Source organism: Vanessa tameamea, chromosome 29 (genome assembly GCF_037043105.1).
Source record: "Vanessa tameamea isolate UH-Manoa-2023 chromosome 29, ilVanTame1 primary haplotype, whole genome shotgun sequence".
Lineage (NCBI taxonomy): Eukaryota > Metazoa > Arthropoda > Insecta > Lepidoptera > Nymphalidae > Vanessa > Vanessa tameamea.
The window spans coordinates 2,952,200-2,979,252 of NC_087337.1; the positions used below are offsets into that span (position 1 = coordinate 2,952,200).

General features: G+C 46.2%; 13 protein-coding genes across 13 annotated transcripts; all 13 read right to left on the reverse strand.

The window, feature by feature from the left end:
* Positions 1 to 427: 427 nt before the first annotated feature.
* LOC135194279 (uncharacterized) lies at positions 428 to 8,141 on the reverse strand. The gene is made up of 2 exons (XM_064219591.1): positions 7,716 to 8,141; positions 428 to 892 (listed from the first exon to the last, which is right to left on the reverse strand). The coding sequence occupies exons 1-2, from the start codon at positions 8,116 to 8,118 to the stop codon at positions 453 to 455; spliced, it is 843 nt and encodes a 280-aa protein (XP_064075661.1). The 5' UTR covers positions 8,119 to 8,141; the 3' UTR covers positions 428 to 452.
* Positions 1,593 to 2,110, reverse strand: LOC135194352 (histone H2B). The gene has a single exon (XM_064219680.1). It carries the CDS (start codon positions 2,028 to 2,030, stop codon positions 1,656 to 1,658), a length of 375 nt encoding a protein of 124 aa, XP_064075750.1. The 5' UTR covers positions 2,031 to 2,110; the 3' UTR covers positions 1,593 to 1,655.
* LOC135194349 (histone H2A) lies at positions 2,979 to 3,428 on the reverse strand. The gene has a single exon (XM_064219677.1). The coding sequence runs from the start codon at positions 3,353 to 3,355 to the stop codon at positions 2,981 to 2,983; it is 375 nt and encodes a 124-aa protein (XP_064075747.1). The 5' UTR covers positions 3,356 to 3,428; the 3' UTR covers positions 2,979 to 2,980.
* Positions 4,411 to 5,414, reverse strand: LOC135194347 (histone H1B-like). Its single transcript, XM_064219674.1, has one exon. The coding sequence runs from the start codon at positions 5,294 to 5,296 to the stop codon at positions 4,505 to 4,507; it is 792 nt and encodes a 263-aa protein (XP_064075744.1). The 5' UTR covers positions 5,297 to 5,414; the 3' UTR covers positions 4,411 to 4,504.
* On the reverse strand, positions 6,497 to 7,148 carry LOC135194355 (histone H4). Its single transcript, XM_064219683.1, has one exon. It carries the CDS (start codon positions 6,868 to 6,870, stop codon positions 6,559 to 6,561), a length of 312 nt encoding a protein of 103 aa, XP_064075753.1. The 5' UTR covers positions 6,871 to 7,148; the 3' UTR covers positions 6,497 to 6,558.
* A 706-nt stretch (positions 8,142 to 8,847) lies between the features above and the next one.
* Positions 8,848 to 9,365, reverse strand: LOC135194351 (histone H2B). Its single transcript, XM_064219679.1, has one exon. The coding sequence runs from the start codon at positions 9,283 to 9,285 to the stop codon at positions 8,911 to 8,913; it is 375 nt and encodes a 124-aa protein (XP_064075749.1). The 5' UTR covers positions 9,286 to 9,365; the 3' UTR covers positions 8,848 to 8,910.
* An 868-nt stretch (positions 9,366 to 10,233) lies between these two features.
* Positions 10,234 to 10,683, reverse strand: LOC135194350 (histone H2A). Its single transcript, XM_064219678.1, has one exon. The coding sequence runs from the start codon at positions 10,608 to 10,610 to the stop codon at positions 10,236 to 10,238; it is 375 nt and encodes a 124-aa protein (XP_064075748.1). The 5' UTR covers positions 10,611 to 10,683; the 3' UTR covers positions 10,234 to 10,235.
* Positions 10,684 to 18,064: 7,381 nt separating this feature from the next.
* Positions 18,065 to 19,068, reverse strand: LOC135194348 (histone H1B-like). Its single transcript, XM_064219676.1, has one exon. It carries the CDS (start codon positions 18,948 to 18,950, stop codon positions 18,159 to 18,161), a length of 792 nt encoding a protein of 263 aa, XP_064075746.1. The 5' UTR covers positions 18,951 to 19,068; the 3' UTR covers positions 18,065 to 18,158.
* Positions 19,069 to 20,150: 1,082 nt separating this feature from the next.
* Positions 20,151 to 20,802, reverse strand: LOC135194353 (histone H4). The gene has a single exon (XM_064219681.1). The coding sequence runs from the start codon at positions 20,522 to 20,524 to the stop codon at positions 20,213 to 20,215; it is 312 nt and encodes a 103-aa protein (XP_064075751.1). The 5' UTR covers positions 20,525 to 20,802; the 3' UTR covers positions 20,151 to 20,212.
* Positions 20,803 to 21,337: 535 nt separating this feature from the next.
* Positions 21,338 to 21,796, reverse strand: LOC135194425 (histone H3). Its single transcript, XM_064219856.1, has one exon. The coding sequence runs from the start codon at positions 21,771 to 21,773 to the stop codon at positions 21,363 to 21,365; it is 411 nt and encodes a 136-aa protein (XP_064075926.1). The 5' UTR covers positions 21,774 to 21,796; the 3' UTR covers positions 21,338 to 21,362.
* Positions 21,797 to 22,502: 706 nt separating this feature from the next.
* On the reverse strand, positions 22,503 to 23,020 carry LOC135194388 (histone H2B). Its single transcript, XM_064219798.1, has one exon. The coding sequence runs from the start codon at positions 22,938 to 22,940 to the stop codon at positions 22,566 to 22,568; it is 375 nt and encodes a 124-aa protein (XP_064075868.1). The 5' UTR covers positions 22,941 to 23,020; the 3' UTR covers positions 22,503 to 22,565.
* An 868-nt stretch (positions 23,021 to 23,888) lies between these two features.
* Positions 23,889 to 24,338, reverse strand: LOC135194329 (histone H2A). Its single transcript, XM_064219653.1, has one exon. It carries the CDS (start codon positions 24,263 to 24,265, stop codon positions 23,891 to 23,893), a length of 375 nt encoding a protein of 124 aa, XP_064075723.1. The 5' UTR covers positions 24,266 to 24,338; the 3' UTR covers positions 23,889 to 23,890.
* Positions 24,339 to 25,320: 982 nt separating this feature from the next.
* Positions 25,321 to 26,324, reverse strand: LOC135194419 (histone H1B-like). Its single transcript, XM_064219839.1, has one exon. It carries the CDS (start codon positions 26,204 to 26,206, stop codon positions 25,415 to 25,417), a length of 792 nt encoding a protein of 263 aa, XP_064075909.1. The 5' UTR covers positions 26,207 to 26,324; the 3' UTR covers positions 25,321 to 25,414.
* Between the last annotated feature and the right edge of the window lie 729 nt (positions 26,325 to 27,053).

Sequence of the window (27,053 nt, forward strand, 5' to 3'; positions counted from 1 at the left end):
CAATTATGCTCTTAACGATCAATATATCGTCATAAGATCGTAATAATATATGTAATCACACATACACTCACCTCTCACGTTCTCGTATTCGATTGAAATATACATATTTATTTACAATAATAGTATAAAATACACAACGTTTACGTATGTGCGTATTGATATTTCGAATTATGTGTAACGTGTTTATGATAATTTTGATATAAAAATAATTATTGTTATTTGTGAGTAGGTTTTTCGTGACGACTTTGTTACGTTTGAAACGGACGACGAAAAAAAAAAAAAATTTTTTTTTTCTTTGTATTTAGATATATATGCGGCCCTGAAAAGGGCCTTTTTGAATATGTTTACTTGCAGTCTATCTGCATATAATACTGCGTATATTATTATTATTTATTTTTTTCTATACGTAGAATTGTGCAAATGAGACTGCGACGACGACGACGCAGACGCAATTAGGCACGTTCTCCTCGGATCCTGCGCGCCAATTGAATATCCTTAGGCATGATCGTCACACGCTTAGCGTGGATAGCGCACAGGTTCGTGTCTTCGAAGAGACCGACGAGATAAGCTTCGCTTGCTTCCTGCAGGGCCATTACGGCGGAACTCTGGAAACGGAGATCGGTCTTGAAGTCTTGAGCGATCTCACGAACGAGACGCTGGAATGGCAGTTTGCGGATCAGAAGCTCAGTGCTCTTCTGGTAACGACGGATCTCACGAAGGGCGACCGTACCGGGTCTGTAACGATGAGGTTTCTTCACTCCTCCCGTGGCAGGAGCGCTCTTGCGAGCCGCCTTGGTGGCGAGCTGCTTGCGCGGTGCCTTACCACCGGTAGATTTTCGGGCCGTCTGCTTAGTACGAGCCATCCTTGACGATGAATGAACGAACACGCACGAAACGAAAATTTATTATGACAAACTTAGAGACGTCTCTAGACACGTCCGCACGAAAGGAACGTAGTCGACGGATTAAAATTTTTGTAAAGGAACGTTCGCTTATATACGAGTTCTACTACGGCTAGAGGGACCGCCGCGATGACGATTCGATATATCCGTCTCTCTCTCTACGCTATGCACGTTCTCTCTCACGCGTTCACTGATCGATGCGAAAATGCGAAAAATTCATGTTTGAGTTGTTATTATTATTATTAGATATATTTTTTAATGAATTAATATTATTATTCTTTCAGATATCATCGGCCTACGTCGAACGAGTTAAACGCAGGATATATATGATACGAGATCGAAATGAATGAGAAGATCGACGGAATCGACAGTACGGCGGCGGCTTCGAGCTTACAGCGCTACAGCTCTACAGGAAGGTAACTACGACGATCAAATATATTATATATCTCTAATTAAAATTCGATTCAAGACTAGTAAAGAAAAGAAAACTGTTTTTGTATATGTTAATAATTAGGAATCTTATCAGAGTATGTATGTGTGTATTATATATGTATATAATTAATCGATTAAATATGTTAATAAATAAACATGTAGTATTATTGTTATTTGATGATAATAATAATAATAATAATAAACGACGGCTAAATCGTTTGAAACTTTAAATTATTGTTTATCGAAACTCTTTGTGGCCCTGAAAAGGGCCTTTTTATTATTATCTCCTTCATAAATCGTAGCGTTCTACTACGGCTTCGTTTACTTGGAGCTCGTGTACTTCGTTACGGCCTTAGTACCTTCGCTCACGGCGTGCTTGGCGAGCTCGCCGGGCAGAAGAAGCCTCACCGAAGTCTGCACCTCCCTCGAGGTGATCGTCGATCGCTTGTTGTAGTGAGCGAGACGAGAAGCCTCGGCGGCGATGCGCTCGAAGATATCGTTCACGAAAGAGTTCATGATCGACATGGCCTTACTCGAGATACCGGTGTCGGGATGTACCTGTTTCAGTACTTTGTAAATGTAGATTGCGTAGCTCTCCTTCCTCTTATGCTTCTTCTTCTTCTTGTCCGACTTGGAGATGTTCTTCTGAGCTTTGCCCGATTTCTTGGCGGCCTTTCCGCTAGTCTTAGGCGGCATGATGACGAATAAACAAATTCACAATAATGCAATCGAAACTTAATCTCGTGTGATACACGTGCGCACCGTACGGGAGCGCAAGCGAAACTGGAGAGTATCGTTTCGTACTCTCGGATTTTGTTTAAATAAGGCCCGCGCGGCACGCGTAGCGTTCGCGCATACGGTGCGGCATACAGACGCAGAACTCTATCGACCAATCAGAAACGATCGTCGCGCTTAGTACGAGAGGGGCGGAGAGTAGAGGGAGAGGGGGAGAGTGTTATTAGGTTCTCGTTTTAAAACGATACGAAAAATATTCCTCCTTCCCCTACCCCACCGACCGCATCTCTATGATCATGATTACTATACGAATAGACTTAAAGCTGAAATCATTAATATATTATTTTAAAATTTAGAATGTTTATATCATCTAATCGATTTATATGTAAATATTATTAATAACAACAAATAAAATATATCATCTCTCTATAAGACAGACAGCTCAGACAGTTATAGTTATTATGATGATTGAAAATTTTAGATCGAAATATTATTTAATAATTATCGTAAATAATAAAATAATTTTAATGTGTATATATATTCTATCGTCGTAGCGTACACTGTAATAGCAGCAGCAGCAGTAGTAGTGTTAGTGTTAGTAGTGATTCTCTACGTTCAACTAAAGAGTTCAACGAGCGTTTAAATGGTGCGTATAAAATATCGAATGACATGTAATCAACGTCGAGACGTCATAATCGTTTAGGAAACATAACATTTTTTAATGCATATCAGATATATTTTGTGGCCCTGAAAAGGGCCTTTTTATTCGTTATCACGATGAAGAACGAGTTCGTTCGTTCGATCGTTCGCATGTAACATCGCAATGTATATAATAACAAATTTGATGACTACAATAACGACGACGACGACGACGACGACGACCGTTCCGCAACGTCACCGCACACAAGTGTTTAAGCCTTCTTCTCGGTCTTCTTGGGCAGAAGTACGGCTTGGATGTTAGGTAGGACGCCACCTTGTGCGATAGTCACGCCCGAGAGCAACTTGTTCAGCTCCTCGTCGTTACGGATCGCCAACTGTAGATGTCTCGGTATGATCCTGGTCTTCTTGTTGTCGCGGGCGGCGTTGCCGGCCAACTCGAGTACTTCAGCGGCTAGGTATTCCATGACGGCCGCGAGATACACGGGTGCACCGGCACCGACGCGCTCTGCGTAGTTACCCTTCCTGAGGAGTCTGTGTATACGTCCGACCGGAAACTGTAGACCGGCACGGTTCGAACGCGACTTTGCCTTCCCCTTGACTTTGCCTCCTTTACCGCGACCGGACATGATTATAGAGAATTAATGAAAAATTAGCAACGCAAATATAAATATGAGAGAGCGGAACGCGTGCGTACGGCTCGGGAGCGCGGTGAACAGTAAAACGGTCGCGTTACTCCGTCCCCTTTTTATACTCGGAACGTAGTCGCGTCTATCGGTGCGGTGGTATCGAGAGAGACTCTGACTCTGTTTGATTGTATTGAAATTGTAAATTGTTAAATTTCTGTTTCTTATTAGTGTATACAGTATAGTATTAAGATTACGACGATGAATGATGTCGAGTTTCGGGAGAGTCGGGCAGTCGGGCGGGGCGGGGCGGGGCGGGTCGGGGGGTTTCGAAATGCGAATGCGAATAGAAAAATGAAGTAAAAATTGTATATATTTATTTATTTATTTATTTTTTTTTTTGAACAAAGAAAGAAAGAGATAAAGAAAGGAAGAGTCATAACAACGAAATAAAAAATAATATTAATAAAGTGAAATTAGTCGGGCGCGCGGGTGGTGTGTCCTTTTCGTGTTTCGCGTGCGAGCGATATATTTTGATAAAGATAAAATATAATAATAATAAACATGTACGTACGTATGTTTGTTTGTTTGTTTGTTTGTTTGTTTGTTTGTTTGTTTGTTGAATTTAATTGAAGACGTTCGAGTGTGCTGCTCCATCTCTATGATTGTAAATATTATAGATGGATAATGAGGTATGTGGATATTTTTATCATATAATATTAAATTTTTTTTTTATTTTTTTTTTTTCTTTCCGTTTACGTTTTATATTTTATAAATTTAGAATTAGTTTTGGAATTGTTCATCGTATCGTTCGAAACTTTAACTCATCTTATTCGTCGTCGTCGTCGTAGATTATTACGCACGACGACGAATATATTCGTTTATTATGTGAAACTTATGTTAGCCCTGAAAAGGGCTTTTTGTCGTGCGATTTACGCGCCGCACACGCTTGCATCGTCATCGTCATCGTCACAGTCTTCGTCGTCGTCGTCGTCGTCGTCGTCGTCGTCGACGCGATGGGATCGGACAAATGTATGTCATCGATGATGTTGTTTTTTTTTTTTTTTGTTGTTGTTGTTGTTGTAGATGATGATGATGACACTTTTGAAAGATGTCATCGTTATTATCACCGCTGCGGCGGCTGCAGGCGACTTACTTTTTAGCGGCGGCGGCGGATGCTTTCTTAGCTGTCGGTTTCGACTTCGGCGTAGCGGCGGCGGCCTTCTTCGGTTTCGGGGCTTTAGGTTTCTTAGTCGGCGGTTTCGCAGTCTTCTTCGCCTTCGATGCGGCGCCCTTCGCCTTCGAAGGAGCGGCCGCCGCGACGGCCTTCTTAGCGGCTGCCGGTTTCTTTTTAGCGGCTGCAGCTTTCTTATCCTTTATCGTCGCCTTCGCCTTCGATTTGGACGGCGATGACGCCGCCGCCGCCGCACCGGACGACGCACCGCCGGCGGCCGCTTTCTTGCCCGCGGCGGCGCCCTTGCCGGCGACGGGAGCGGAGGACGTCGCCTTCTTCGACTTACCCGAAGCGGCCGAGGATGCGGCCTTGCCGCCGGACGCGCCTCCGATTCCGGCACCCGCCGGTTTCTTCGAAGCGGACGATTTCGACTCTAGTTTGAACGAACCCGATGCGCCCTTGCCCTTCGTCTGTATCAGTGCACCCGATTCGACGGCGCTCTTGAGATACTTTCTGATGAACGGAGCCAATTTCTCAGAATCGACTTTGTATTGAGCCGCGATGTATTTCTTGATCGCCTGAAGCGACGAACCGCTACGTTCCTTCAACTCTTTGATGGCGCTGTTCACCATTTCGGATGTTTTAGGATGAGTAGGTTTCGCCTTCGGTTTCTTGGCGGCGGCGCCACCGGCGGCGGCCGCGGACGCCTTCGGTTTCTTCGCAGGGGTCGCCGGTGCCGGCGCTTCGGTTGCTATAGCTGTGTCGGCCATTTTATTTTATTTTATTTAATAAACTCACTACACAATCACACGAAAGATAAATATTAATAGTTGTAGTAGCAGTTGTACCGTGGGATAACAACGTATAACGATATAAAACGTGTCTGATATCGGACGGAGATCGACGCGGCGGAGAGGTCGCTAGTGGTAAGTCGAGTCCGAGCAATACCGTAAGGAGAACCGCGATGTCGCTAGACAATTTCTCGTACGAACGCTTAAAACTTTTCACTAACAGGTATCTTTTCGAATGCGATATTTATATAATTTAAAGTAGTTTTTGACCGTTCTATAACACAAAAAGATACCTCTTGAACCTATCGATCGTTTGAAAGTCGAATTCGTAGCACAGTTCGACAACGATGTGTACGAATCGCGTTTAAATTCGTTATAGTTCTAGTCGCGTACCTAGAGCCTCGTTTAAAAGTTATTTTATTCTATTAAAATCGTTTTAAACGTTTCGTTCTATCGACATATTGAAAGCGAAGATACCTCACTGATAATGTATAAAAGCGCAACTCTTATTCGATAATTTACTAACAATTTTAGCGTGTTCCAAGTCGACGTTCGTAAAACACACTACTACGCGAGTCGATATAAGAAGCACGAGAAAATGTTGTCTGATATGTGAATACTTATCGAATAATATATAAAATATAAACTATTACGATAGATAAATAATACGTGTTTCGAAAGAGAGACCACAGTATCGTATAAATAATAAAAATAATCTACAGTAATCGTGTGTAAGAGCTACGTTTAGAGGCGAGCCTCGAGGCGTGCGAAATATTGTTGGAGGCGCGTTCGTAGCGCGTGAAGTAGAGCCGAAAGAACGACGACGACGACGACGAAGACGAATAATTAGTCATATATAATAACGTTTGAATTGTAAACAGAAATTTAAAATTAAATAAATTAAATTACACACTCATTCAGATGCATGGTAAAGTATATTCTACGTTAACGATCGGTCGGTATTACGTCGTAGTCGTCATCGTATCTTATCTATACGATCGTTTTACACGCTTAGAGCTCTTACTCTTATATTCGTATTATTATTAATATGTATTATGTTATTATGTTTAATAGACGTCATTGAACGATTGAAACGAGTATTCAATGTGTATGTAGTATGTATAAACAGATCCATATGCGGCCCTGAAAAGGGCCTTTTTTATATTTAGTTTTCGCAGTATTATTTGTAAATTATTAATTTTTTTTTGTATAATTTTTCAAAATAAAACATCGAAAACATTTTAACCGCCGAAACCGTACAGAGTACGTCCCTGACGTTTCAGGGCGTACACTACGTCCATGGCGGTGACGGTCTTCCTCTTCGCGTGCTCGGTGTAGGTGACGGCGTCGCGGATTACGTTCTCGAGGAACACTTTGAGGACACCGCGAGTCTCTTCGTATATCAGACCGGATATACGTTTCACACCGCCTCTGCGTGCGAGACGACGGATGGCCGGTTTCGTGATACCTTGGATGTTATCACGGAGCACTTTCCTGTGTCGCTTCGCGCCTCCTTTCCCCAGACCCTTTCCACCTTTACCGCGACCGGTCATTTTCTTGTCTTCGGTTTGTCTTGTTTAATCTGAACGGCAAAGAAAGACGTACAGAAATCCGTCCGCTGTCGATCAGAGACGATCACTTTATGGTAGTCTCGTCGTTCTACGCTCGACTGATATATAAGCGCTCGACTAACTACACACGTATGCGTGTCGTTCGCTCCGTGTGCGAAAGAGATGGCGATATCTAAGTGCCATTAGATAGAAAGAGAAAGACTGATAGAGACAGCGTGCAGTCGAAAAAGCTATGGTAGGGATGGCGGCCGAGGGGATGGGGTAAGGGGGGAGTTCATGTATGTGTCTTGTTTATCGGGAGAATGGGGGGGGGGGGGGTGAGATATTTTTGTGTTCTTCAAAATTGATATCTTTGCAATAATATTTACAATTATGCTCTTAACGATCAATATATCGTCATAAGATCGTAATAATATATGTAATCACACATACACTCACCTCTCACGTTCTCGTATTCGATTGAAATATACATATTTATTTACAATAATAGTATAAAATACACAACGTTTACGTATGTGCGTATTGATATTTCGAATTATGTGTAACGTGTTTATGATAATTTTGATATAAAAATAATTATTGTTATTTGTGAGTAGGTTTTTCGTGACGACTTTGTTACGTTTGAAACGGACGACGAAAAAAAAAAAAAATTTTTTTTTTCTTTGTATTTAGATATATATGCGGCCCTGAAAAGGGCCTTTTTGAATATGTTTACTTGCAGTCTATCTGCATATAATACTGCGTATATTATTATTATTTATTTTTTTCTATACGTAGAATTGTGCAAATGAGACTGCGACGACGACGACGCAGACGCAATTAGGCACGTTCTCCTCGGATCCTGCGCGCCAATTGAATATCCTTAGGCATGATCGTCACACGCTTAGCGTGGATAGCGCACAGGTTCGTGTCTTCGAAGAGACCGACGAGATAAGCTTCGCTTGCTTCCTGCAGGGCCATTACGGCGGAACTCTGGAAACGGAGATCGGTCTTGAAGTCTTGAGCGATCTCACGAACGAGACGCTGGAATGGCAGTTTGCGGATCAGAAGCTCAGTGCTCTTCTGGTAACGACGGATCTCACGAAGGGCGACCGTACCGGGTCTGTAACGATGAGGTTTCTTCACTCCTCCCGTGGCAGGAGCGCTCTTGCGAGCCGCCTTGGTGGCGAGCTGCTTGCGCGGTGCCTTACCACCGGTAGATTTTCGGGCCGTCTGCTTAGTACGAGCCATCCTTGACGATGAATGAACGAACACGCACGAAACGAAAATTTATTATGACAAACTTAGAGACGTCTCTAGACACGTCCGCACGAAAGGAACGTAGTCGACGGATTAAAATTTTTGTAAAGGAACGTTCGCTTATATACGAGTTCTACTACGGCTAGAGGGACCGCCGCGATGACGATTCGATATATCCGTCTCTCTCTCTACGCTATGCACGTTCTCTCTCACGCGTTCACTGATCGATGCGAAAATGCGAAAAATTCATGTTTGAGTTGTTATTATTATTATTAGATATATTTTTTAATGAATTAATATTATTATTCTTTCAGATATCATCGGCCTACGTCGAACGAGTTAAACGCAGGATATATATGATACGAGATCGAAATGAATGAGAAGATCGACGGAATCGACAGTACGGCGGCGGCTTCGAGCTTACAGCGCTACAGCTCTACAGGAAGGTAACTACGACGATCAAATATATTATATATCTCTAATTAAAATTCGATTCAAGACTAGTAAAGAAAAGAAAACTGTTTTTGTATATGTTAATAATTAGGAATCTTATCAGAGTATGTATGTGTGTATTATATATGTATATAATTAATCGATTAAATATGTTAATAAATAAACATGTAGTATTATTGTTATTTGATGATAATAATAATAATAATAATAAACGACGGCTAAATCGTTTGAAACTTTAAATTATTGTTTATCGAAACTCTTTGTGGCCCTGAAAAGGGCCTTTTTATTATTATCTCCTTCATAAATCGTAGCGTTCTACTACGGCTTCGTTTACTTGGAGCTCGTGTACTTCGTTACGGCCTTAGTACCTTCGCTCACGGCGTGCTTGGCGAGCTCGCCGGGCAGAAGAAGCCTCACCGAAGTCTGCACCTCCCTCGAGGTGATCGTCGATCGCTTGTTGTAGTGAGCGAGACGAGAAGCCTCGGCGGCGATGCGCTCGAAGATATCGTTCACGAAAGAGTTCATGATCGACATGGCCTTACTCGAGATACCGGTGTCGGGATGTACCTGTTTCAGTACTTTGTAAATGTAGATTGCGTAGCTCTCCTTCCTCTTATGCTTCTTCTTCTTCTTGTCCGACTTGGAGATGTTCTTCTGAGCTTTGCCCGATTTCTTGGCGGCCTTTCCGCTAGTCTTAGGCGGCATGATGACGAATAAACAAATTCACAATAATGCAATCGAAACTTAATCTCGTGTGATACACGTGCGCACCGTACGGGAGCGCAAGCGAAACTGGAGAGTATCGTTTCGTACTCTCGGATTTTGTTTAAATAAGGCCCGCGCGGCACGCGTAGCGTTCGCGCATACGGTGCGGCATACAGACGCAGAACTCTATCGACCAATCAGAAACGATCGTCGCGCTTAGTACGAGAGGGGCGGAGAGTAGAGGGAGAGGGGGAGAGTGTTATTAGGTTCTCGTTTTAAAACGATACGAAAAATATTCCTCCTTCCCCTACCCCACCGACCGCATCTCTATGATCATGATTACTATACGAATAGACTTAAAGCTGAAATCATTAATATATTATTTTAAAATTTAGAATGTTTATATCATCTAATCGATTTATATGTAAATATTATTAATAACAACAAATAAAATATATCATCTCTCTATAAGACAGACAGCTCAGACAGTTATAGTTATTATGATGATTGAAAATTTTAGATCGAAATATTATTTAATAATTATCGTAAATAATAAAATAATTTTAATGTGTATATATATTCTATCGTCGTAGCGTACACTGTAATAGCAGCAGCAGCAGTAGTAGTGTTAGTGTTAGTAGTGATTCTCTACGTTCAACTAAAGAGTTCAACGAGCGTTTAAATGGTGCGTATAAAATATCGAATGACATGTAATCAACGTCGAGACGTCATAATCGTTTAGGAAACATAACATTTTTTAATGCATATCAGATATATTTTGTGGCCCTGAAAAGGGCCTTTTTATTCGTTATCACGATGAAGAACGAGTTCGTTCGTTCGATCGTTCGCATGTAACATCGCAATGTATATAATAACAAATTTGATGACTACAATAACGACGACGACGACGACGACGACGACCGTTCCGCAACGTCACCGCACACAAGTGTTTAAGCCTTCTTCTCGGTCTTCTTGGGCAGAAGTACGGCTTGGATGTTAGGTAGGACGCCACCTTGTGCGATAGTCACGCCCGAGAGCAACTTGTTCAGCTCCTCGTCGTTACGGATCGCCAACTGTAGATGTCTCGGTATGATCCTGGTCTTCTTGTTGTCGCGGGCGGCGTTGCCGGCCAACTCGAGTACTTCAGCGGCTAGGTATTCCATGACGGCCGCGAGATACACGGGTGCACCGGCACCGACGCGCTCTGCGTAGTTACCCTTCCTGAGGAGTCTGTGTATACGTCCGACCGGAAACTGTAGACCGGCACGGTTCGAACGCGACTTTGCCTTCCCCTTGACTTTGCCTCCTTTACCGCGACCGGACATGATTATAGAGAATTAATGAAAAATTAGCAACGCAAATATAAATATGAGAGAGCGGAACGCGTGCGTACGGCTCGGGAGCGCGGTGAACAGTAAAACGGTCGATCGTAGTATTTCACGCACCCCCCTGGTAATGGGGAATGGTGATGGCAGTTCCTAGGGCCGTGCCCTATCTACTGCGGTATCCTGTTCGCCGTCCGTTTCTACGGACGGGTCGTTGGGGTCGGGTAATTCCATGGAAGTACCCTAGTGGCGTATGCTGCAGACATCTCTTGGTCCTCCGTACATTCTCAGAGCGATCAAGCGCACCGGATGAGACCCCGTAAGGGGAGGTCCAGCGAACGACCTGCTCTGCGAATGTCTGCGCACGACAGATGTCGTGGTACAGAGGGAGGGTTCGGAGACATCTTGCTGCTGCCAAATGTGTGTTGCGTATTCGTGTCTCGTTGAGATCAAGTTCCGTCGCTGGCGGTGAAGGCTGCAGATGGGTGAGGGTGGTTGGTAGAGAAGAGTGGAGAAGAAGTGGTATTCGGCATTCTGACAGGTTGTCGGTGTTCTGTGTTGTTGTGGTTTGTTTCGGCGAGTCCGGTCCGTGACCGCGTAGACTCCCACGATCCGATCAAGCGCACCGGATGAGACCCCGTTCGGGGAGGTCCAGCGAGCGACCTGCGGTCGTGGGTGAAAAAACGTAGTCTAGACGCCTCGCTCTCGGTCGGGGCCGTCAGGATAAGTCCCGCTTGGGATTTCCTTTCGGTCGGCCGCGGTGAGACGCTATTGTACAGACCGGTTCGTCGGGTACGGCTCTTTGTAGGAGCCGGGTGATTTGCCCGTTACTACGGACGGGTCGTTGAGGTCGGGTAATTCCAGTGGAAGTACCCTAGTGGCGTGTGCTGCAGACATCTCTTGGTCCTCCGTACATTCTCAGAGCGATCAAGCGCACCGGATGAGACCCCGTAAGGGGAGGTCCAGCGAACGACCTGCTCTGTGAATGTCTGCGCACGACAGATGTCGTGGTACAGAAGGAAGGTTCGGAGACATCTTGCTGCTGCCAAGTGTGTGTTTGCGTATGCGTGTCTCGTTGAGATCAAGTTCCATCGTTGGCGGTGAAGGCTGCAGATGGGTGAGGGTGGCAAGTAGAGAGAGTGGAGAAGAAGCGGTATTCGGCATTCTGACGGGTTGTCGGTGTTCTGTGTTGTTGTGGTTTGTTTCGGCGAGTCTGGTCCGTGACCGCGTAGACTCCCACGATCCGATCAAGCGCACCGGATGAGACCCCGTTCGGGGAGGTCCAGCGAGCGACCTGCGGTCGTGGGTGGAAAACGTAGTCTAGACGCCTCGCTCGCGGTCGGGGCCGTCAGGATAAGTCCCGCTTGGGATTTCCTTTCGGTCGGCCGCGGTGAGACGCTATTGTACAGACCGGTTCGTCGGGTACGGCTCTTTGTAGGAGCCGGGTGATTTGTTGGAACTGGCGCTGGTTTTGCGTCAGTGGTGTTCCTTTTGGTGAGTTGTCCTGGCGTTGTTGGCGTCGTCTTTAGGTCTGGAATGTGATCTGATGGTGTTTCAGTGCGTCCAGCTAGTGTGACACTCCTGTCCGGTTCTGCAGAATTACTCATGATTCGATCAAGCGCACCGGATGAGACCCCGTTCGGGGAGGTCCAGCGAGCGACCAGCGATCATGGGCTTTTCTGCAGGTAGGCGTCCTGGATGCAGCCGAGTCCAGTAGGATGAGTCCCCGTAGGGACTACCTCTGGTTCGATGCATCGTTAGCGGACGTCGTTGTTTCCGGGCTGGTGTGTCGTGGTGTCAGCTGGGTCGACGTTCTGTCGAGGAGCGGGCGGGAGGCGACGCGATGGTCGGCTCTCGCTGAGGGCGTCATCGTTGATGAGCTCTCTCGGGTACGCCCATCCGTCAGGTGGCCGTGCGTGCTGCGGTGCCATATCCTTGATGTGGGTGTGGTCCGACTGGTCGGCACGCATGAACATCTTCGTGGCTAGGCGTCTGGTAAATTCCTCGACGGTTTCGACTTTGAGATCTCTCGCAATTGTTGTGTTCCGTACGTAGCGTGGTGCATTCGTGATGGCCCGCAGTGTGAGAGATTGCTGCGCTTGCAGCTTCTTTCGCGAGGCAGGGCCAGTGAGTGCGTACCATGCTGGAGCGGCATACGTGAGGCGTGATCTCACGTATTGCTTGTAGATCCCGATTTTGACGCGCAGAGGGAGGCGCGATTTCAGCACTGGATATAGTTTGACACGTGTAGCACGCGCCAAGTTGATCACATTCGCGACGTGATGATTCATATTCATCCTTCGGTCGATGGTCACTCCAAGGTACTTGACCCTGTCAGACCATTGGATCTCCTTTCCGAATAGCCGGAGGGGAGATGGTAGGTTGGATGCTCTTCCTAAGACGATCGCCTGTGTCTTCTCGACGTTGACGGTTAGCCGCCATTTGGCTAACCAGTCGGGAAGTTGATATAGCATGAGCTGCATCAGTATTGCAGCTTGCTTCCTTTTGATAGAGGTGGTGATGTACGCCGCGTCATCGGCGTATAGGGCCAGGACGGCTCCGTCCATCAGTGGGATGTCGTCAGTGTAGCAGGAATAGCATACCGGAGATAGGCAGCTTCCCTGTGGGACACCGGCGGTGATCCGTCGCTCTGTGGACAGAGCTCCTTCAACATCGACTTGGAAGCGTCGGTTCTCCAGGAATGACGCTATGATGTGTACGATTCGCTTCGGCATGGATGGTCGAAGAGCCAGCTTGTATAGCAGCCCTTCGTGCCATACTCGGTCAAAGGCTTTCTCCATATCGAGGAATACTGCCACTGGGAACTCCCTCTTGTTCAGTGCCACTGCGGCGTAGTGCAGTATTCTCGCTATTTGGTGCGTGGTCGAATGTCCAGCTCGAAAGCCAAATTGTTCCGGCCGAGGTTCGATGTGTGGTCGTAGGTGCTGAAGCAGCAATCTCTCGAACATTTTCGAGATGGTAGGCAGAAGTGTGATGGGCCTGTAGCTCTCCGGTAAAAGTGTGTTTTTACCGGGCTTCGGTATCATGATGACTCGGCCTTGCTTCCACGTAGATGGAAAGTGGCCCGTGCGGAGTATTCCGTTAAATAGCCGCGTGATCGCGGCTATGCTACGCGGTGGTAGGTGGCGGAGGGCGGAGTTTGTGATTCCGTCGCACCCCGGGGCCTTACGTGGGTTCGCACGCCTTGTCATCCGTAGTACTTGTCCCGGTGTGATGACTATGGGGTCATCGGTGGGGGACAGTGGTTCTGCCAGGTATTCTCGAACTTGTTCTTCGACTGCTGTGCTGTGTGCCTGGTAGCGAGCAGGGTTCGGTGTGAACTGCTGCTCTAGCGTGGCTGCAAAGATCTCAGCGCGATCCGCTGTCTGGTATCGTAGAGTTCCATCGTTCGCTCGGAGTGGACGTCTAGGTTCACTCGAGTTGGTGAGGTTGCGGTTGAGTCGATGAAGTGACTTCATGTCGTCTGCTGCAGTCTCGATGGTGCTCTCCCATGTTCGGGATCGGTGGTCGCTTACTGACTCTGTGGCTCGATCGTTGAGGCGGTTGAGTTGTCGCTTTAGCGTGGGGCAGCGGGTTCGCTGCCACAGCTTGCGTAGCTCTCTCTTCCTTGATAGAAGCTTCCTTATATGGCCAGGTAGGGTGTGGTATCGGTGTGATACCTCCTGTGTGTGCGTCGCTGCCTCGTAGGCGTGACGCAGGGTGTCTCTGACGTCTAAGGCGAGGTCTTCTATCTCCTCTGCGTTCGTTGCTGGTTTCATCCTCGTGTTCTCCTCCAGATGTTCCCTGTAGGTAGTCCAGTCGGTGCACCGGCGAGGTGGTCGTCTGGCTGCAGCTAGGGTTGCTTGCAGTGTTAGGAGAACCGGTTGGTGGTCGGACCCCATGTCGTCCGCCAAGACTTCCTGCGAGAGTCTCTGTGTGAGCCCCCTGTGGACGGCTATGTCTAGCACGTCGGGTGTTAGGATTGATCGGAACGGGTAGTGAGTCGGGGTCTCTGGACCGCTGACTGTGTATCCGTTCTTTTCGGCGTCTTGGCAGAGTCGTCTGCCATCCGTAGTGTTGGTGGTCGAGTTCCATGAGGTGTGCTTGCAGTTCAGATCTCCTGCGATGATTGTTGGAGTTGGTGAGTCCAGCAATGATCGGATGTCTGCAGGATCCATTCTTGCTTTGGGAGCTTTGTAGCAGGCGAAGAGGCGTAGGGCTGTCCCTCCAGTGCACACTTCGATGCCCAAGGCGTACATCGTCCCTAGCGATGTAGTCTGGATAGGCGTGTGTACAATTCTCCTCTTGACAAGTACCGCGAGGCCTCTAAAGGGCTGGTTGCTCACATCCGAGCGTTCATCCTTGCGGTATGTGTGGTAGTTTGCAAACTTCAGTCGATCCGAGTCTGTGGCGTGGGTCTCTGATATGAGAGCCACGTCTATGTCCTGCTCTTGCAGGAGGGTTTGAAACAGCAGTTGCTTGTTTCTGAGCCCGTTGGCATTCCAGTGAATAACACGGAGTTTGTTATTCATTGCGGTTGAGCAGGAGGGTGATGCCCTGTAATATTACAGGCACTGGGTCACGGTCTTCTAGCAGGGCGCTAAGTACCCCTTGCAGAATTGTGATGGCGGTTTTGATAACTTCTTTATCTTTGCCAGTGGTTGTTGCTTTCGACCGCGTGTGTGTCGCGGTGGTGGCAGCTGGTTTATGTGCCGGCGCTGGCGCCGGTGCAGGTGTGGGTGCAGGCGCAGGTGCGACTTTTGTGGTCGCACTGGGCTTGCTCTCCGGAGCAGGTTTGTTTGCCTTGCTCTTCTTTTTGGGGCGTCGTTTCTTCTTCCCGGTGCTCGAGTTTCGAGCTGTGGGAGCGTTCGCTGGAGCCATGAGCGAGGTCGCTGGCTCTGGTGCAGGTGCAGGTGCGGGTGCGGGTGCAGGTGGTGAGACTGCGTCCGCAGTCTTCTTTGCTGGCGCGGATAGGGCGATGGTGCCCGCTCTGCGGTGTTTGGCCTCCCTTTTGTAGACCGGGCAGGCCGTGTTGTTGGCCGTGTGTGCGCCTCCGCAGTTGGCACACGTCGGTGGGTCCTCCCTTTTCCGCTCGCAATCCTTTGCGAGGTGTTCACCTCCGCATCGGACGCATGCTGGCGGTCGGTGGCAGCAGTGAGACGAGTGTCTGAACTGCTGGCATCTATGGCATTGTGCGGGGCCTTTCTTCCCTCGCCATGCATCTATCTTGATGCCGGTCATACACAGCAACTCCGTTACTTCGTATATCGCCGGCGTCAGTCCAGGGGTTTTCTTCAATTGGGTGAAATACATGCACCCTGGGCGGCCTTTCCTGGCCTGGATCTGCTTGACCACTTCTGGTTCGAACCCTAGTTCGCGCAGCTCTTCTTCGACCTCTTCGGCCGTGGTGTTGTATGGTAGCCCTCTGATGGCTACTTTCAGGCTCTTTTCAGCCGGTAATGAGTAGGAGAACCATGAGACGTTCTCCTCTCTTTCTAATGTTGTGAGGTACCGCTGTATGATGCGGTACTCCTCCTCGGAGGTTGGCGAGAAACGCACTCCTTTTTGGTATGGGCGTGCGCTCGGGGGTCGTCCGAGTTTTTGCTTGAGCACACGGAAGTGGTGTGCCCAATTCGGGAGACTCTCCACCACGAGTGGTGGGTATCTCGGCTTTTTTGCAGCCGGATTTTTGGCGGTAGGCTTCTCTACGCTTGCTGTAGCGGTGGCCTTCACTGGCCTGGTGGCGGGCTCCTTTTCTTGGACCTGCGCCTTTGCGCGGAGCGCACTGGCGTAGTCCATGGGTCTTGCCTCTGGACACCTTCTCTTCAGCTCCGTGGCGTCCTCTTCGGACGACGTGGAGTGGCTCCTCCTGAGCGCGTTGGGTTGCACGTCGATCTCCATGCTGTGCACAGAAAGAGAGCAGGTGGGTTTGGGTTGCGTTACACGCATACTTGCCAGATGTTCCGGCGCTGGCTTGACTTGCACAACAACGCTACGTGTTGGCATGTCCGGGGTTGTAGTGGGCGGCGCTGCGGTGCTCCCGCTCTCGTCCTCGCTGCTCGACTGCTGGCTGCGACCTCGGGAGAGGTCCACCTGCAGGGACGGCGAGTGGTGGGGGCCGGTGACCGGTCGGACGACGCGATGGTGTGACCGCGACCGGTCTCTCCTTTCGCTCGTCGTTGGCGACCTGGAGTGCGTCCTGCGAAATTCTCGTCTGAAGATTGCTACGTCTGAGTCCTCCTCTGGACCCATTACAGGTCCAGATTTGGGCTCAGCGCTAGTCGGCCGGCTCATGCTGCGGATCCCGTGAGGGGTCGTTAGCGAGCAACGGCTAACTATGTACTGAGCGAAAGCTCGGTATGATTTGGTATTCCGCCGCGAATTAACGCGGTTGTAACAAGCAGCGCGCCAAGGCACACTGTTATTACAGGAAAAAGTCTCGGGTCAGAGCTGAGTAGTGTAGTGCACTGCTCGGCTGCTAAACCAAGACAAAACGGTCGCGTTACTCCGTCCCCTTTTTATACTCGGAACGTAGTCGCGTCTATCGGTGCGGTGGTATCGAGAGAGACTCTGACTCTGTTTGATTGTATTGAAATTGTAAATTGTTAAATTTCTGTTTCTTATTAGTGTATACAGTATAGTATTAAGATTACGACGATGAATGATGTCGAGTTTCGGGAGAGTCGGGCAGTCGGGCGGGGCGGGGCGGGGCGGGTCGGGGGGTTTCGAAATGCGAATGCGAATAGAAAAATGAAGTAAAAATTGTATATATTTATTTATTTATTTATTTTTTTTTTTGAACAAAGAAAGAAAGAGATAAAGAAAGGAAGAGTCATAACAACGAAATAAAAAATAATATTAATAAAGTGAAATTAGTCGGGCGCGCGGGTGGTGTGTCCTTTTCGTGTTTCGCGTGCGAGCGATATATTTTGATAAAGATAAAATATAATAATAATAAACATGTACGTACGTATGTTTGTTTGTTTGTTTGTTTGTTTGTTTGTTTGTTTGTTTGTTGAATTTAATTGAAGACGTTCGAGTGTGCTGCTCCATCTCTATGATTGTAAATATTATAGATGGATAATGAGGTATGTGGATATTTTTATCATATAATATTAAATTTTTTTTTTATTTTTTTTTTTTCTTTCCGTTTACGTTTTATATTTTATAAATTTAGAATTAGTTTTGGAATTGTTCATCGTATCGTTCGAAACTTTAACTCATCTTATTCGTCGTCGTCGTCGTAGATTATTACGCACGACGACGAATATATTCGTTTATTATGTGAAACTTATGTTAGCCCTGAAAAGGGCTTTTTGTCGTGCGATTTACGCGCCGCACACGCTTGCATCGTCATCGTCATCGTCACAGTCTTCGTCGTCGTCGTCGTCGTCGTCGTCGTCGTCGACGCGATGGGATCGGACAAATGTATGTCATCGATGATGTTGTTTTTTTTTTTTTTTGTTGTTGTTGTTGTTGTAGATGATGATGATGACACTTTTGAAAGATGTCATCGTTATTATCACCGCTGCGGCGGCTGCAGGCGACTTACTTTTTAGCGGCGGCGGCGGATGCTTTCTTAGCTGTCGGTTTCGACTTCGGCGTAGCGGCGGCGGCCTTCTTCGGTTTCGGGGCTTTAGGTTTCTTAGTCGGCGGTTTCGCAGTCTTCTTCGCCTTCGATGCGGCGCCCTTCGCCTTCGAAGGAGCGGCCGCCGCGACGGCCTTCTTAGCGGCTGCCGGTTTCTTTTTAGCGGCTGCAGCTTTCTTATCCTTTATCGTCGCCTTCGCCTTCGATTTGGACGGCGATGACGCCGCCGCCGCCGCACCGGACGACGCACCGCCGGCGGCCGCTTTCTTGCCCGCGGCGGCGCCCTTGCCGGCGACGGGAGCGGAGGACGTCGCCTTCTTCGACTTACCCGAAGCGGCCGAGGATGCGGCCTTGCCGCCGGACGCGCCTCCGATTCCGGCACCCGCCGGTTTCTTCGAAGCGGACGATTTCGACTCTAGTTTGAACGAACCCGATGCGCCCTTGCCCTTCGTCTGTATCAGTGCACCCGATTCGACGGCGCTCTTGAGATACTTTCTGATGAACGGAGCCAATTTCTCAGAATCGACTTTGTATTGAGCCGCGATGTATTTCTTGATCGCCTGAAGCGACGAACCGCTACGTTCCTTCAACTCTTTGATGGCGCTGTTCACCATTTCGGATGTTTTAGGATGAGTAGGTTTCGCCTTCGGTTTCTTGGCGGCGGCGCCACCGGCGGCGGCCGCGGACGCCTTCGGTTTCTTCGCAGGGGTCGCCGGTGCCGGCGCTTCGGTTGCTATAGCTGTGTCGGCCATTTTATTTTATTTTATTTAATAAACTCACTACACAATCACACGAAAGATAAATATTAATAGTTGTAGTAGCAGTTGTACCGTGGGATAACAACGTATAACGATATAAAACGTGTCTGATATCGGACGGAGATCGACGCGGCGGAGAGGTCGCTAGTGGTAAGTCGAGTCCGAGCAATACCGTAAGGAGAACCGCGATGTCGCTAGACAATTTCTCGTACGAACGCTTAAAACTTTTCACTAACAGGTATCTTTTCGAATGCGATATTTATATAATTTAAAGTAGTTTTTGACCGTTCTATAACACAAAAAGATACCTCTTGAACCTATCGATCGTTTGAAAGTCGAATTCGTAGCACAGTTCGACAACGATGTGTACGAATCGCGTTTAAATTCGTTATAGTTCTAGTCGCGTACCTAGAGCCTCGTTTAAAAGTTATTTTATTCTATTAAAATCGTTTTAAACGTTTCGTTCTATCGACATATTGAAAGCGAAGATACCTCACTGATAATGTATAAAAGCGCAACTCTTATTCGATAATTTACTAACAATTTTAGCGTGTTCCAAGTCGACGTTCGTAAAACACACTACTACGCGAGTCGATATAAGAAGCACGAGAAAATGTTGTCTGATATGTGAATACTTATCGAATAATATATAAAATATAAACTATTACGATAGATAAATAATACGTGTTTCGAAAGAGAGACCACAGTATCGTATAAATAATAAAAATAATCTACAGTAATCGTGTGTAAGAGCTACGTTTAGAGGCGAGCCTCGAGGCGTGCGAAATATTGTTGGAGGCGCGTTCGTAGCGCGTGAAGTAGAGCCGAAAGAACGACGACGACGACGACGAAGACGAATAATTAGTCATATATAATAACGTTTGAATTGTAAACAGAAATTTAAAATTAAATAAATTAAATTACACACTCATTCAGATGCATGGTAAAGTATATTCTACGTTAACGATCGGTCGGTATTACGTCGTAGTCGTCATCGTATCTTATCTATACGATCGTTTTACACGCTTAGAGCTCTTACTCTTATATTCGTATTATTATTAATATGTATTATGTTATTATGTTTAATAGACGTCATTGAACGATTGAAACGAGTATTCAATGTGTATGTAGTATGTATAAACAGATCCATATGCGGCCCTGAAAAGGGCCTTTTTTATATTTAGTTTTCGCAGTATTATTTGTAAATTATTAATTTTTTTTTGTATAATTTTTCAAAATAAAACATCGAAAACATTTTAACCGCCGAAACCGTACAGAGTACGTCCCTGACGTTTCAGGGCGTACACTACGTCCATGGCGGTGACGGTCTTCCTCTTCGCGTGCTCGGTGTAGGTGACGGCGTCGCGGATTACGTTCTCGAGGAACACTTTGAGGACACCGCGAGTCTCTTCGTATATCAGACCGGATATACGTTTCACACCGCCTCTGCGTGCGAGACGACGGATGGCCGGTTTCGTGATACCTTGGATGTTATCACGGAGCACTTTCCTGTGTCGCTTCGCGCCTCCTTTCCCCAGACCCTTTCCACCTTTACCGCGACCGGTCATTTTCTTGTCTTCGGTTTGTCTTGTTTAATCTGAACGGCAAAGAAAGACGTACAGAAATCCGTCCGCTGTCGATCAGAGACGATCACTTTATGGTAGTCTCGTCGTTCTACGCTCGACTGATATATAAGCGCTCGACTAACTACACACGTATGCGTGTCGTTCGCTCCGTGTGCGAAAGAGATGGCGATATCTAAGTGCCATTAGATAGAAAGAGAAAGACTGATAGAGACAGCGTGCAGTCGAAAAAGCTATGGTAGGGATGGCGGCCGAGGGGATGGGGTAAGGGGGGAGTTCATGTATGTGTCTTGTTTATCGGGAGAATGGGGGGGGGGGGGGGTGAGATATTTTTGTGTTCTTCAAAATTGATATCTTTGCAATAATATTTACAATTATGCTCTTAACGATCAATATATCGTCATAAGATCGTAATAATATATGTAATCACACATACACTCACCTCTCACGTTCTCGTATTCGATTGAAATATACATATTTATTTACAATAATAGTATAAAATACACAACGTTTACGTATGTGCGTATTGATATTTCGAATTATGTGTAACGTGTTTATGATAATTTTGATATAAAAATAATTATTGTTATTTGTGAGTAGGTTTTTCGTGACGACTTTGTTACGTTTGAAACGGACGACGAAAAAAAAAAAAAATTTTTTTTTTCTTTGTATTTAGATATATATGCGGCCCTGAAAAGGGCCTTTTTGAATATGTTTACTTGCAGTCTATCTGCATATAATACTGCGTATATTATTATTATTTATTTTTTTCTATACGTAGAATTGTGCAAATGAGACTGCGACGACGACGACGCAGACGCAATTAGGCACGTTCTCCTCGGATCCTGCGCGCCAATTGAATATCCTTAGGCATGATCGTCACACGCTTAGCGTGGATAGCGCACAGGTTCGTGTCTTCGAAGAGACCGACGAGATAAGCTTCGCTTGCTTCCTGCAGGGCCATTACGGCGGAACTCTGGAAACGGAGATCGGTCTTGAAGTCTTGAGCGATCTCACGAACGAGACGCTGGAATGGCAGTTTGCGGATCAGAAGCTCAGTGCTCTTCTGGTAACGACGGATCTCACGAAGGGCGACCGTACCGGGTCTGTAACGATGAGGTTTCTTCACTCCTCCCGTGGCAGGAGCGCTCTTGCGAGCCGCCTTGGTGGCGAGCTGCTTGCGCGGTGCCTTACCACCGGTAGATTTTCGGGCCGTCTGCTTAGTACGAGCCATCCTTGACGATGAATGAACGAACACGCACGAAACGAAAATTTATTATGACAAACTTAGAGACGTCTCTAGACACGTCCGCACGAAAGGAACGTAGTCGACGGATTAAAATTTTTGTAAAGGAACGTTCGCTTATATACGAGTTCTACTACGGCTAGAGGGACCGCCGCGATGACGATTCGATATATCCGTCTCTCTCTCTACGCTATGCACGTTCTCTCTCACGCGTTCACTGATCGATGCGAAAATGCGAAAAATTCATGTTTGAGTTGTTATTATTATTATTAGATATATTTTTTAATGAATTAATATTATTATTCTTTCAGATATCATCGGCCTACGTCGAACGAGTTAAACGCAGGATATATATGATACGAGATCGAAATGAATGAGAAGATCGACGGAATCGACAGTACGGCGGCGGCTTCGAGCTTACAGCGCTACAGCTCTACAGGAAGGTAACTACGACGATCAAATATATTATATATCTCTAATTAAAATTCGATTCAAGACTAGTAAAGAAAAGAAAACTGTTTTTGTATATGTTAATAATTAGGAATCTTATCAGAGTATGTATGTGTGTATTATATATGTATATAATTAATCGATTAAATATGTTAATAAATAAACATGTAGTATTATTGTTATTTGATGATAATAATAATAATAATAATAAACGACGGCTAAATCGTTTGAAACTTTAAATTATTGTTTATCGAAACTCTTTGTGGCCCTGAAAAGGGCCTTTTTATTATTATCTCCTTCATAAATCGTAGCGTTCTACTACGGCTTCGTTTACTTGGAGCTCGTGTACTTCGTTACGGCCTTAGTACCTTCGCTCACGGCGTGCTTGGCGAGCTCGCCGGGCAGAAGAAGCCTCACCGAAGTCTGCACCTCCCTCGAGGTGATCGTCGATCGCTTGTTGTAGTGAGCGAGACGAGAAGCCTCGGCGGCGATGCGCTCGAAGATATCGTTCACGAAAGAGTTCATGATCGACATGGCCTTACTCGAGATACCGGTGTCGGGATGTACCTGTTTCAGTACTTTGTAAATGTAGATTGCGTAGCTCTCCTTCCTCTTATGCTTCTTCTTCTTCTTGTCCGACTTGGAGATGTTCTTCTGAGCTTTGCCCGATTTCTTGGCGGCCTTTCCGCTAGTCTTAGGCGGCATGATGACGAATAAACAAATTCACAATAATGCAATCGAAACTTAATCTCGTGTGATACACGTGCGCACCGTACGGGAGCGCAAGCGAAACTGGAGAGTATCGTTTCGTACTCTCGGATTTTGTTTAAATAAGGCCCGCGCGGCACGCGTAGCGTTCGCGCATACGGTGCGGCATACAGACGCAGAACTCTATCGACCAATCAGAAACGATCGTCGCGCTTAGTACGAGAGGGGCGGAGAGTAGAGGGAGAGGGGGAGAGTGTTATTAGGTTCTCGTTTTAAAACGATACGAAAAATATTCCTCCTTCCCCTACCCCACCGACCGCATCTCTATGATCATGATTACTATACGAATAGACTTAAAGCTGAAATCATTAATATATTATTTTAAAATTTAGAATGTTTATATCATCTAATCGATTTATATGTAAATATTATTAATAACAACAAATAAAATATATCATCTCTCTATAAGACAGACAGCTCAGACAGTTATAGTTATTATGATGATTGAAAATTTTAGATCGAAATATTATTTAATAATTATCGTAAATAATAAAATAATTTTAATGTGTATATATATTCTATCGTCGTAGCGTACACTGTAATAGCAGCAGCAGCAGTAGTAGTGTTAGTGTTAGTAGTGATTCTCTACGTTCAACTAAAGAGTTCAACGAGCGTTTAAATGGTGCGTATAAAATATCGAATGACATGTAATCAACGTCGAGACGTCATAATCGTTTAGGAAACATAACATTTTTTAATGCATATCAGATATATTTTGTGGCCCTGAAAAGGGCCTTTTTATTCGTTATCACGATGAAGAACGAGTTCGTTCGTTCGATCGTTCGCATGTAACATCGCAATGTATATAATAACAAATTTGATGACTACAATAACGACGACGACGACGACGACGACGACCGTTCCGCAACGTCACCGCACACAAGTGTTTAAGCCTTCTTCTCGGTCTTCTTGGGCAGAAGTACGGCTTGGATGTTAGGTAGGACGCCACCTTGTGCGATAGTCACGCCCGAGAGCAACTTGTTCAGCTCCTCGTCGTTACGGATCGCCAACTGTAGATGTCTCGGTATGATCCTGGTCTTCTTGTTGTCGCGGGCGGCGTTGCCGGCCAACTCGAGTACTTCAGCGGCTAGGTATTCCATGACGGCCGCGAGATACACGGGTGCACCGGCACCGACGCGCTCTGCGTAGTTACCCTTCCTGAGGAGTCTGTGTATACGTCCGACCGGAAACTGTAGACCGGCACGGTTCGAACGCGACTTTGCCTTCCCCTTGACTTTGCCTCCTTTACCGCGACCGGACATGATTATAGAGAATTAATGAAAAATTAGCAACGCAAATATAAATATGAGAGAGCGGAACGCGTGCGTACGGCTCGGGAGCGCGGTGAACAGTAAAACGGTCGCGTTACTCCGTCCCCTTTTTATACTCGGAACGTAGTCGCGTCTATCGGTGCGGTGGTATCGAGAGAGACTCTGACTCTGTTTGATTGTATTGAAATTGTAAATTGTTAAATTTCTGTTTCTTATTAGTGTATACAGTATAGTATTAAGATTACGACGATGAATGATGTCGAGTTTCGGGAGAGTCGGGCAGTCGGGCGGGGCGGGGCGGGGCGGGTCGGGGGGTTTCGAAATGCGAATGCGAATAGAAAAATGAAGTAAAAATTGTATATATTTATTTATTTATTTATTTTTTTTTTTGAACAAAGAAAGAAAGAGATAAAGAAAGGAAGAGTCATAACAACGAAATAAAAAATAATATTAATAAAGTGAAATTAGTCGGGCGCGCGGGTGGTGTGTCCTTTTCGTGTTTCGCGTGCGAGCGATATATTTTGATAAAGATAAAATATAATAATAATAAACATGTACGTACGTATGTTTGTTTGTTTGTTTGTTTGTTTGTTTGTTTGTTTGTTTGTTGAATTTAATTGAAGACGTTCGAGTGTGCTGCTCCATCTCTATGATTGTAAATATTATAGATGGATAATGAGGTATGTGGATATTTTTATCATATAATATTAAATTTTTTTTTTATTTTTTTTTTTTCTTTCCGTTTACGTTTTATATTTTATAAATTTAGAATTAGTTTTGGAATTGTTCATCGTATCGTTCGAAACTTTAACTCATCTTATTCGTCGTCGTCGTCGTAGATTATTACGCACGACGACGAATATATTCGTTTATTATGTGAAACTTATGTTAGCCCTGAAAAGGGCTTTTTGTCGTGCGATTTACGCGCCGCACACGCTTGCATCGTCATCGTCATCGTCACAGTCTTCGTCGTCGTCGTCGTCGTCGTCGTCGTCGTCGACGCGATGGGATCGGACAAATGTATGTCATCGATGATGTTGTTTTTTTTTTTTTTTGTTGTTGTTGTTGTTGTAGATGATGATGATGACACTTTTGAAAGATGTCATCGTTATTATCACCGCTGCGGCGGCTGCAGGCGACTTACTTTTTAGCGGCGGCGGCGGATGCTTTCTTAGCTGTCGGTTTCGACTTCGGCGTAGCGGCGGCGGCCTTCTTCGGTTTCGGGGCTTTAGGTTTCTTAGTCGGCGGTTTCGCAGTCTTCTTCGCCTTCGATGCGGCGCCCTTCGCCTTCGAAGGAGCGGCCGCCGCGACGGCCTTCTTAGCGGCTGCCGGTTTCTTTTTAGCGGCTGCAGCTTTCTTATCCTTTATCGTCGCCTTCGCCTTCGATTTGGACGGCGATGACGCCGCCGCCGCCGCACCGGACGACGCACCGCCGGCGGCCGCTTTCTTGCCCGCGGCGGCGCCCTTGCCGGCGACGGGAGCGGAGGACGTCGCCTTCTTCGACTTACCCGAAGCGGCCGAGGATGCGGCCTTGCCGCCGGACGCGCCTCCGATTCCGGCACCCGCCGGTTTCTTCGAAGCGGACGATTTCGACTCTAGTTTGAACGAACCCGATGCGCCCTTGCCCTTCGTCTGTATCAGTGCACCCGATTCGACGGCGCTCTTGAGATACTTTCTGATGAACGGAGCCAATTTCTCAGAATCGACTTTGTATTGAGCCGCGATGTATTTCTTGATCGCCTGAAGCGACGAACCGCTACGTTCCTTCAACTCTTTGATGGCGCTGTTCACCATTTCGGATGTTTTAGGATGAGTAGGTTTCGCCTTCGGTTTCTTGGCGGCGGCGCCACCGGCGGCGGCCGCGGACGCCTTCGGTTTCTTCGCAGGGGTCGCCGGTGCCGGCGCTTCGGTTGCTATAGCTGTGTCGGCCATTTTATTTTATTTTATTTAATAAACTCACTACACAATCACACGAAAGATAAATATTAATAGTTGTAGTAGCAGTTGTACCGTGGGATAACAACGTATAACGATATAAAACGTGTCTGATATCGGACGGAGATCGACGCGGCGGAGAGGTCGCTAGTGGTAAGTCGAGTCCGAGCAATACCGTAAGGAGAACCGCGATGTCGCTAGACAATTTCTCGTACGAACGCTTAAAACTTTTCACTAACAGGTATCTTTTCGAATGCGATATTTATATAATTTAAAGTAGTTTTTGACCGTTCTATAACACAAAAAGATACCTCTTGAACCTATCGATCGTTTGAAAGTCGAATTCGTAGCACAGTTCGACAACGATGTGTACGAATCGCGTTTAAATTCGTTATAGTTCTAGTCGCGTACCTAGAGCCTCGTTTAAAAGTTATTTTATTCTATTAAAATCGTTTTAAACGTTTCGTTCTATCGACATATTGAAAGCGAAGATACCTCACTGATAATGTATAAAAGCGCAACTCTTATTCGATAATTTACTAACAATTTTAGCGTGTTCCAAGTCGACGTTCGTAAAACACACTACTACGCGAGTCGATATAAGAAGCACGAGAAAATGTTGTCTGATATGTGAATACTTATCGAATAATATATAAAATATAAACTATTACGATAGATAAATAATACGTGTTTCGAAAGAGAGACCACAGTATCGTATAAATAATAAAAATAATCTACAGTAATCGTGTGTAAGAGCTACGTTTAGAGGCGAGCCTCGAGGCGTGCGAAATATTGTTGGAGGCGCGTTCGTAGCGCGTGAAGTAGAGCCGAAAGAACGACGACG